This window comes from Cydia pomonella, unplaced genomic scaffold (assembly GCF_033807575.1).
Source record: "Cydia pomonella isolate Wapato2018A unplaced genomic scaffold, ilCydPomo1 PGA_scaffold_202, whole genome shotgun sequence".
NCBI classification, from domain to species: Eukaryota; Metazoa; Arthropoda; class Insecta; order Lepidoptera; family Tortricidae; genus Cydia; species Cydia pomonella.
Window position 1 is genome coordinate 74396 of NW_026907842.1, and position 11725 is coordinate 86120.

General features: G+C 35.1%; 1 protein-coding gene across 1 annotated transcript; it reads left to right on the forward strand.

Moving 5' to 3' along the window:
• LOC133533704 (cuticle protein-like) lies at window positions 1-8462 on the forward strand. Its single transcript, XM_061872736.1, has 6 exons — window positions 1-12; window positions 77-418; window positions 502-766; window positions 7350-7462; window positions 7557-7886; window positions 7970-8462. The coding sequence occupies exons 1-6, from the start codon at window positions 1-3 to the stop codon at window positions 8234-8236; spliced, it is 1329 nt and encodes a 442-aa protein (XP_061728720.1). The 3' UTR covers window positions 8237-8462.
• Window positions 8463-11725: the final 3263 nt, after the last annotated feature.

The following is an 11725-nucleotide window of genomic DNA, read 5'->3' on the forward strand; positions in this document are numbered from 1 at the left end:
ATGTTCTCCAAAGTGAGTGGCGACAATTTATTAATATAATTTACTTTAATCATATTTCATTAATTAACCTATTTAGCACTTAAAACCATATTTTAAAACTATTTTGATATTGCAGATCGTAGCCCTTTGCGCCTTCGCGGCTGTAGCCCAGGCCGGTCTCCTGGTTGAGCCGCATTACTCCTCGGCTGCCGCCGTCTCTTCGCAGAGCATCGTGCGCCACGACCAGCCCCAGGCCGTGGCCCACAAGCTGGTGGCTGCCCCCGTCGCCTACCATGCTGCCCCCGCCCCCGTCACCTACCACGCTGCCCCTGCTGCCGTCACCTACCACGCCGCTCCCGCTCCTGTTGCGTACCACGCCGCTCCTGCTGCTGTCCACTACAGCGCTCCCATCGCTAAGGTCGTCGCTCACGAAGAAATTGTAAGATAATTATTCTGGTTGTCTAATTACCTACCGGTTAACTTTACCTTTATTCTTCAATAAATAACCATTTTTCACTTCAGGCCCACCCCCAATACGAGTACTCTTACTCCGTTGCTGATGGACATTCCGGCGACAACAAGTCCCAGCACGAGACTCGTGACGGAGATGTCGTGAAGGGCTCTTACTCCCTCAAGGAGGCTGACGGCTCCATCCGCACCGTGGAGTACACTGCTGACGCTCACAACGGCTTCAACGCGGTGGTACATAACACCGCCCCCACGCACGCGCCCGTCGTGGTCAAGGCCGCTCCCGTCGTCTACTCCGCTCCTACTTACTACCATCACTAAACAATTCGACCAAAGAAACGATTTAATGATGACTAGTTAATTTATTGCAAATACATGTTTAAGATCTTATTCTGTCTTTATTTATTTGACCTAGTTTTGGATGGTTGTGGTTTACGTAAATTTACCTTTTACGCTTATAATTTATTACCTGTTAACAGAAATACTCTTAACAATATTAACTGACTGTTGATGGTGCCTTTGCATACGAATTATTATCAATTTGCAGTGTGGATATGAACCGAAATAAATAAAAGTGTCTCCACTTGAATAAACAAAATTTTAAAAATGGCCGGTATTTTACTGATCATATTATAGTAATTATAGTAAAATTTAACATCAGAATAACCATTCTTACCACCAAAAATAGTAAATGACACCAAAATTGCAACTCCATTTTAATGTGAAATGATTACCATTTTTTACATTTATTGGCCGGGTGCACGATGGCAGCGCCGCCTAGCGTTATCATCTGGGTAGGCTAGGCGCTCAAGTATAATGAGCGCAACAAAATAAAGATTATCTCCTTCAAAAACATTTTTTAAAATGCAGTTTAATGCACAAAATCTATTCGTTTCTATGGTTAAACATATTTGGTTTTTAGCTTTACTGAAATTAGTAAGAAGTATTTGTGTAATTAATACTATTACCTATGTCAATATTATTCGTTGATCGTTACAAATTATAGAAAAAAAGTATATTTTGTTGTGTTTTGATAGCATACCTTGTAATGTTCTTTTAGGGAATACGTATGTCGTTTTCAAATCTAAAAACCTTGTCCTTTTTATGGATTTTAAACAGCAACTTACACCTACAGTACGATTAAGTTACCTCGTTCGTCATCGTTCTCGGCCATACGCTTGACTTGCCAGACGACAGACAGAATGAAGATGAGAAGATAATTGATAATTTCATAGTACGATTAAGTTACCTCGTTCGTCATCGTTCTCGGTCATACGCTTGACTTGACAGACGACAGACAGAATGAAGATGAGAAGATAATTGATAATTTCATAGAATATTGACGTTGAAAATAACACTTGCACAGTCTATGCTATCAAAATCTTGATCTAAGTCTATGCGTCTGGCTCTACGCCCCAAAAGTATGCTTTTGACGGTCTTTCAATTACTGATATTATAACTATTATTACAATCACCTAATGTTAGCATACTGTATTATCCATACTATTGTATTAACAAGCAAGCATTAATTCTGTGTTGACATAAGCTAGATAAAATATTTAGCCGTTACGTTTATTTTTTTATTCTCTTAAGACTGAACATATTAAAATTATTTTAAACATATTTCGATTCAATTTATATAAAATCTGTATGAAATGCTAAATGTAACTAACGTATTTAATTTATTATTATTATTATTATTTATTAATCAGGCAGGCAGTTGAAACAACTGATAGTTGCCTGTATTATATTCGTGTAAATAGCTTTGTAAATACCAGATTATAAGTTTGTGATCTTTTTTTATAAGTTAAGAATGGGTATAGTAAGTTATCCTTAAAAGATAGATATATACCATCGCGGACTTTTTTGCAGACCAATCATCGAGAGCCAATCCCACCATACATTGTGTTGTTATATCTTAAACGGATTAGGCAGCGTTTTCGAATAAAGCTCTTAGACAGCGTGATTTTTCCGACATCTTTAGCAAACATCGTCATATTTCAACCAATTTACACAAAACCTTAACAAATTATACACCTAACCTTCCTCAAGGATCACTCTATTGATACCTAGGTGAAAACCACATGAAAATCTGTTCAGCAGTTTTTGAGTTTATCGCGAACATACTAACTGAGAAGTACCCATACACCGCGACATTTGTCGCCAACTTTGGCCACATCAAGCGCTGCGATCGTTTTTATTTTCCCGCCAAGCCGTCTGCACCCGGCCAATAAAGCAAACACACCAAACTAATCATTGTTAACCCAAAAATAGTAAAATTGTAACTCCATTCCATTTTAATGTGAAATGATAACCAAAGTTTTTACACCTTGCTTTAAAGCAAATAACATAGGATTAAAGCAAATAACTCCAAATCATCAAAAAATTAACCAACAAAATTTTAACCACATTTCATGATATTCAAACATTTAAGAGGAATTCCTAGTTGCGATTTTTCTATATAAACGCTCTCGTTTGTTTTCGCCCTGGATTTTTGACCTAGAGCAATGATTTTTTTCAAATAAGATCAATATTATCAATATCTGTGCCGCTATGTTTTGCTTTTTCGGATTATGTTATTTTGAAGAAACTTACAGCGCTTGGAAAATCGCAAAAACGACTCAATTGGATTGGCTCCAAAAAAAGGCGCAATATACAAATATGACAACAAATATCCAAAAATTCAAAATATAGCGGCATTGATTATTTCTTCCTCTTGCCGTTCCCAAAATATCATAATGATTGGTTGCGTTATGGAGGAGGAAACAGTTTAGAGCGAAACCTCGATTTTTCGAAACCACGACAGAAACATAGCTTCAAAAATTCGAGATTTGAAAAGTTGCTCATCTAGGAATTGCTCTTAACATCTCGTTATCCTATTAAATTAATTAATCAACTCGTCACCTTTTTCTAGTAGCTTTTCGTTTCTGTAATGGTCGCAGTTTTAATCTAACCCGCTTTTCTAGTAGCATTTCTTTCCTGTAAATATCACAGTTCTAACCTAACCGAACCGACTTTTCTGATAGCAGTTCTGGACTGTGAGGATCGCAGTTCAAAGCTAACCTAACCCACTATTATATTTGGTGTTTTAGTACCTACAATTTAAAGTGCAGTTGTGATTATAAATGCTATCGCCTAACGTAACATTTTGCTTGTGACAAAAGTATATCTAAGCTTGACATTAAAATGGGGAATATCGACTTCCTAGGGTGATATTTCAAACAGCACATTGAAATAAGGAGCCTATTCATTTATAACTTTTTGTAACCCCCGACGCAAAAAAGGGGTGGTTATACACATAGTTTGACTACTATGTGTGTTTGTCTGTCTTTAACATTTGGGCAATTAAAAATGAAATTCTCAAAGAGGCGAAAATTTACAATAAAAAAATGTAAACTCCCAGAAGACTGTCTTCGATGTTTATATTTTTTAATTTAACGCTGTAAATAGCCCTCCGCTTGTAATTTTCAGAATGTGCGCACGACAAAAGTTAATAGGTCACATTAAATGTTTATTTAAGGTAATCATTAAATATTCATAACAAATTTGAAAAAAATATGATATCTTTGAAACACTACAAAAAATGTATTCCCTTTAGAAATGAATCTTAAAATTATTTTTCAACAACTTGAGCAACTGCCAACTAATAAAAATTCTCGGCCTTTCACATCCATCGTAAACTAATGTTTTAATAATTGGGGTGAAAACATTTCGACTTCCTTCTAATACCTATACACACTCAACAAAATCACGTCATTATACTCGAACAAAAAAAAATGTTTTTTTTATTGTTTACTGACATTTTTGTTACCTTAATATATTATATTATTTTTGTTTTTAATTTATATGGCGTGCTCTTGTTAAGTACGTATATATAAGGAGGGCTCCACGATGAAAATAGGTTATATTTATATCTATGACAACACTACATTACATACATGTGTGTTCACCTTAACTCGACAATTTTCAGCAAATTGACAAATGAAAGAAAATACGTTTGCGGAAATCTTGTTGAAAATGGACTCGAGTTAAAATTTGCCTATGGAGTTCTCATGAAATTATTTTTCAGGGTTTCTGTTACATTAAGCGTAGAGTAGAACATTTCTATTATGGATATAACTCTCAACCGATTTTCGTGAAATTTTGTAAGCAGGTTTGGTAGTTAAATAGAAAGTATATGTCGTCATTATTTGGAAAACATTCATATTGGTGAAAGTTGCATAAAGGACTTATATGCCAGTAGGGTCTGTGGCGCTTAAGACCAATGTGAGTATTTTAATTTAATTTTTTACTTTTTTTAAGCTTATGGAGCTTATTATAGAGCCACGAGTAAATATATTATTGATATATACATACATATTATGTATAATCTATGTATATCATTTGGCTCGTCATTGTTACTTTGTTTCAATGTTTTACGCCTTTAACGTGTACAAAAATACAGCATAAATCATACTTTTGGTTATAAAAACATAGTAACCGATTATTTTAAAAGTGATAACCCTAACGCTTTTAAAATAATTTTAATTTTTAATATTTTTTGTAATTTTTCATGTAAAATGTATCATTATTGGAGCAGTAAATTATAGTTACTTGTTTACATTTTTTACATTATACTATCATACTACGTCGAAGTATCACACTACGTCCAAGGCAAACAAGCATATGGCTCGCCTGGTCGTAAGCCGTCTCCGTAGCATATGTACGCCTCAAGTTGCCAACCGTAACACCCCGCTCGTTAAGTTCTGGCAGCCTTACTCACCGGCAGGAGGAGTAGGGTCTAGTGTTCCTTGGCTGAGGTTTTCTGTAAGGTGAAGGTACTTCCCCAGTTGGGCTCTGCTCTAGATCTGGAATGATATCCGCTGTGCTAAGTCCTACCACACAAAGCAAGCCCACACACATTGCCCATACCTTTTAAAAAAATTGTACCTATGCGACTTGTATGGAAAATAGGAAAAACGAGTGGGGTTAACATTGCCCACCCAATTTTTGCAGAAGTTTATATAGTTGATCCCAGGATTTTTTAAAGTAATGCTAGGGTTACCTTGAAGATATATTTGTTTCGACGTTTTATGAGCTGTATTTCCATATGAAATCGACTAAGATAATGTCGGCAAACACTTGGTGCCCATATGGCACACAATATAAAATTATCATATTTTTTTATGTGTGCCTTGTAGTAGCTACGTATAGTAAATGGTGATGAATTTCTTTTTTTTTACTTTTTTAAGAAAGCTTTTGTTTGAGAAAGCAACGAAACAAAAGATAATATATGCTACCTTACTTGGTTCATTAAAAGCTCTAATTAGATTGAAACAGTGTGTACAATATTTTAGACTTTCGGAGCGATTATATCCAAAAAAATACACTAAATCAGAAAACACTCTACCTAAAGGTTGTCTGGAAGAGATCGCTTTTTAGCGATAAGACCGCCTGTTGTTACCTGGTTCTATTTTCCTTTAAAATTCATTTGTAGTTTTACATGTATGTAAAATGTATAATTGTTGGTGCAATAAAGAATATTTACTTACTTACTTACACTATTGGCAACGTTGATGTTGTTTTAACCCCTTGTCTGTTTATGATAAGGATCCGTGCCTGGGAATTTAAATTTTAAATTTATTATTTTAAATGTCAAGGTCACATTTTGAATGATCAAATTTGACAGGCCGCATACGAGGGCTTATTTTACTGGGAAAGAACTTTTTTTCATTTTTAGTTACATATATGTAGTGCCTCCCTTAAATATAATAATATATTTCCACAAATTTTAACTACTAAACCGACTAGCGGCTCACAAAATACACCTACTTATATAAAATAAATATGTCTTATAATAAATATTATGTATTAAATGTCTTATAGTTTCCGAGTAAAATGGCCTGACAAATAGATAAACGGACAGACATCACGAAACTATAAGGGTTCCGTTTTTGCCATTTTGGCTATAGAACCCTAAAAACCGGATAATTTTCGAGGTGATTATTCATATAAACTTCATATTATCAAACATAATTCAAAATTCGAATATTTTACAAATCTATTAAGGGCCATTTCACAAGACAATACCGACAACATTTCATTGAACCTAGTATCATAAAAAATACATAGCAATAATTAGGAGGCGGCCAGATGGACAGTTATATTGATGTTTAATTGACTATTATTTTCCATTTGTCATTATAATACCCCGTCTAAAGCTTTTAATAATCCATTTGACGACCGATCTGGCCTAGTGGGTAGTGACCTTGCCTATGAAGCCGATGGTCCCGGGTTCAAATCCTGGTAAGGGCATTTATTCGTGTGATGAGCATGAATATTTATTCCTGAGTCATGGGTGTTTTCTATTTATTTAAGTATTTATAAATATTTATATATTATATATATCGTTGTCTAAGTACCCTCAACACAAGCCTTATTGAGCTTACTGTGGGACTTAGTCAAATTGTGTAATAATGTCCTATAATATTGATTTATTTATTATTTATTTGTCTACCGGTTAAATTATCTCTTCACTACTAAAATAGTGAAAATATTATGTTATTTTAATTTAGAAGAAAAATATATGGATGACAATATTGTCATTTCATAAACTATCAAAATGCACAAAATTGGAGCCGTGGGTCTGTCGATACCTATTCTTATAGATATTGAATAATGTTGCGAAATATAATAAGTGAAAGAAGGCAAAAATTGTTCTTATATTAATTTAATATAATATAATTTAGTTCATATTTATATTAAAAAATAATAATTAAAAAACTGTCCTTTAAGCCTACTTCGGTAATAAAATACTAATTAGACGTTTTTATCACATAATATATCACAAACGCATACCGCGCGCCTTAACCTTACAGTGAGGTAGCGTTGAATACCCGCCTGACCACGCCCACTGAACTGAGTCGATTCGCTTAAATTTGACCTTCCTTGGTGCAAATTGCAAGTATATAAACTAGATCACGGGGTGTTATATTCATCATTCACATTTGTGAAACATACAAACATGTTCTCCAAAGTGAGTGCACTCAAATTTACTTATTTTAATTATTAATTTAAGTTTCCTTGATAAGTACTTGAGGTCATGTTTTAAAACTGTTGTATTGTTACAGATCGTAGCCCTTTGCGCCTTCGCGGCTGTAGCCCAGGCCGGTCTCCTAGTTGAGCCACACTATTCCTCGGCCGCTGCCGTATCATCTCAGAACATCGTGCGCCATGACCAGCCCCAGGCTATAGCCCACAAGCTAGTGGCTGCTCCTATCGCCTACCACGCCGCTCCCGCTCACGTGGCCTACCACGCTACCCCCGCCCCCGTCACCTACCATGCCACCCCCGCTGCCGTCACCTACCACGCCGCTCCCGCTCCTGTTGCGTACCACGCCGCTCCCACTGCTGTTCACTACAGTGCTCCCATCGCTAAGGTGGTCGCTCACGAAGAAATTGTAAGATAATTATTCTGGTTGTCTATTTACCTATCGGCTAACTTTACCTTTAGTCTCAAATTAATAAATATTTTTCACTTCAGGCCCACCCCCAATACGAGTACTCTTACTCCGTTGCTGATGGACACTCCGGAGACAACAAGTCCCAGCACGAGACCCGTGACGGAGATGTCGTGAAGGGCTCTTACTCCCTCAAGGAGGCTGACGGCTCCATCCGCACTGTGGAGTACACCGCTGACGCTCACAACGGCTTCAACGCGGTGGTACATAACACCGCCCCCACGCATGCGCCCGTCGTGGTCAAGGCCGCTCCCGTCGTATACTCCGCTCCCACTTACTACCATCATTAAACAATTCGACCAAAGAAACGATTTAATGATGACTAGTTAATTTATTGCAAATACATGTTTAAGATCTTATTCTGTACTTATTACTTTGACCTAGTTTTGGATGGTTGTTTTTCATGTAAATATACCTATTACGCTTATAATTTATTACCTGTTAACAGCCTGAGAGTGAGTGTGCTGAGCTCTGCCTGAGAGTGAGTGTGCTGTGCTGTATGTGTGCCTTTGCATAAGAATTGTTAATTAACAGTGAAGATATGAACCGAACTAAATAGTAATGTGTCTACTTGAATAAGCACAAATTAAAAAATGGCTGGTATTTAACTGGACATTGTTATGGAATAGCGAACTAAGCGCCAAAATACGAAAAAAAAGTTATGAATGCAGGTCGGATATAAATGTGATAATCTATAGTATTGACTATTTCTTTGTTGAAAAATCATGCTTACAGCCTTATTTTAAGGGGTAGAATCAAGCGAAACGTTAAAATATGTATGGCCCTATGCACTAACTCGTTACGTAAAAACGAATTGAACGCCAAATTTACTTTTACAAATTATAATAAGCGTATATTCTAAATCGCAAAAACGAGTTTATAAAGATGTTGTTAATTCGTTTTGGTTTAAAGTTTTAATTATTTATAAACGCAATATTGATTTAACCGTATATGGTGTCGTTTTTTTGACATTTATAAAAAAGTTGATTGCAGTATAAAACTATATTGTTAGACGGATTAGTCCTAATCATTGTGGAGGAAAACATTGTTTTTGATTTATTTACAATATAACTATTTACTTTTTATTCCATTATTCACTTCATCTCTAACAATTTGCATTAAAGAATCAAGCGACAATATGTCTCATAGTACACTACGACGAAATAAATTAAATCGCAGTATTAGTGCAATAAAGAATCAAGCGGAAAAACGTTAATAACTTCGAAACTTGAATAGGTATGGTGTTATTTTTTTAATTTATCTAAATTATGAACACTTTTATAGGTTCAATGTCAATATTAACTTTTTTGCTTTAAATTAAAATTAAAATATTATAGGACATTATTACACAAATTGACTAAGTCCCACAGTAAGCTCAATAAAGCTTGTGTTGAGGGTACTTAGACAACGATATATATAATATATAAATATTTATAAATACTTAAATACATAGAAAACACCCATGACTCAGGACGAATATCCATGCTCATCACACGAATACATGCCCTTACCAGGATTTGAACCCGGGACCATCAGCTTCGTAGGCAGGGTCCGTGGCACTACCCACTAGGCCAGACCGGTCGTCAAAAATGCTTTAAAAATGAACTTACAATAACTGATTCAAATTTCAAATCTTTCGAGCTCATTTTCTCGATTTCAACTAATGGCTTGATCGCTCATTTCATAACACTGTCCAACTGATCATCAGATACCTAGAGTAAAATTGAATATCATAAAAACCATTTTTACTACCAAAAATAGTAAATTATCACCAAAATTAAAACTACATTTTAATGTGAAATGATTACCTTTTTTAACATTTTGCTAAACAAACATAGAGTAGATCGTGCTAGTAATCATGTTTAAGTTAAATTACCGCTTCTAGGTTATTGGGATTTTTTGGCTGAAGTTGAGAGGGTAGATGAGAACGACAGTAGGTAAAAGGAGGTTGTGTGCGACAGTAGGAAAAAGGAGGTTGTGTCTACGGGGGAGTGATATTTGCTTTTAGATTAAGTCGAGGACGTTCTTATGGTGTTATTAGAATAATGATGTGTCTCTTGTAGATTGTGACTAACTTTATCAGTACTCAAAGTGAACAGTGATCCAGTGAGGCTAATATGAACTTAATGTTTGAGGAATGGGGTCGCTATAAGAGGAGGTTTGGAGGCGACTATTAAGCTCAAGAAACCAGGTGGATAATCATGTTATATGTAGGTAATAAAGTCGGATACCAGCACAACTCATATCGTCATCTCACTAACGTCCAGCCCTCGTATAGGTATGTAGTATATTTACATATCGCTTTCCAGTATCCGTAAAAGCATTAGCTCATTCGATAGGTTAATAAGTATGGTGAGCTTGACGACACACACTAATCATTGTTAACCCAAAATTATAGTCTGTATCTTTAGGTATTTAAAAAAAAGGTAAACAAAATCTACCCTCAAATGGCTCCTTAAGGCAGCTGAGGGTAGTTGAAAACATTACATGATCAAATAATGTAGGTTTAAAGTCAGGTCGTTCAGTGACAGATCCAGGCGGTTTTGTATTTGGTTGGTTAACCAATAAATATTAAAATACCCGAAAATGTACAAATTGTTTGTTTACCTTTTTTTAAATACCTAAAGATACAGACTTATAGTCAATGATCACCAAAATTATAACTCCATTTAATTTGACGACCTGTCTGACCTAGTGGGTAGTGACCCTGCCAATGAAGCCGATAGTCCCGGGTTCAAATCCTGGTAAGGGCATTTATTTGTGTGATGAGCATGAATATTTGTTCCTGAGTCATGGGTGTTTTCCATATATTTAAGTATTTATAAATATTTATAATTTTATATTTATCGTTGTCTAAGTACCCACAACACAAGACTTATTGAGCTTACTGTGGGACTTAGTCAATTTGTGTAATAATGTCCTATAATATAATATTTATTTATTTCAATGTAAAAATGATAAACAATTTGTATACATCTTGCTATCCTATAAGCAAATAACTCCAAATCATTTTAAACAAAATAACATACAAAATTTTAACCACAGTTTATTTTTTTTTAAATATGATGTAAACATTTAACATCTCTTTATGCTATTAAATTAATTATTCCACTTCGTCACCTTTTTCTAGTAGCATTTCGTTACTATTATGGTCGCAGTTCTAGCCTAATCGGTGAACATACTACATTTAAAAAAAAACATTAATATTTTCATCAAAAAATCATCATCATCAGATCCACTTCATAAAGTTGAGGGTTTTTGAGAAAAAATGCTCGGTTTGCTTAAGAAAACACCCAAATCACCATACACATGCCTTTAAAAAAAAGCGGCCAAGTGCGAGTCGGACCCGCCCATGAACCACGTATTAAAAAAAACTACTTACTAGATCTCGTTCAAACCAATTTTCGGTGGAAGTTTGCATGGTAATGTATATCATATATTTTTTTTAGATTTTTCATTCTGTAATTTTAGAAGTTACAGGGGGGGGACACATTTTTTCACTTTGGAAGTGTCTGTCGCGTAAATTATTCAGTTTAGAAAAAAATGATATTAAAAACCTAAATATCATTTTTGAAGACCTATCCATAGATACCCCACACGTATGGGTTTGATGAAAAAAGATTTTTTGAGTTTCAGTTCTGGGGGAGCCCCCAAAATTTATTGTTTTTTCTTTTCTATTTTTGTGTAAAAATCTTAATGCGGTTCATAGAATACATCTACTTACCAAGTTTTAGCGGTATAGCTCTTATAGTTTCGGAAAAAAGTGGCTGTGACATAAT

What these genes read in the sequence shown, in the direction of transcription:
- LOC133533704 (XM_061872736.1), top strand. An exon ending in TCGTCGCTCACGAAGAAATT is followed by an intron (nt 419 to 501) that starts GTAAGATAATTA and finishes TTTTCACTTCAG; the next exon opens with GCCCACCCCCAATACGAGTA. An exon ending in TGGTCGCTCACGAAGAAATT is followed by an intron (nt 7,887 to 7,969) that starts GTAAGATAATTA and finishes TTTTCACTTCAG; the next exon opens with GCCCACCCCCAATACGAGTA.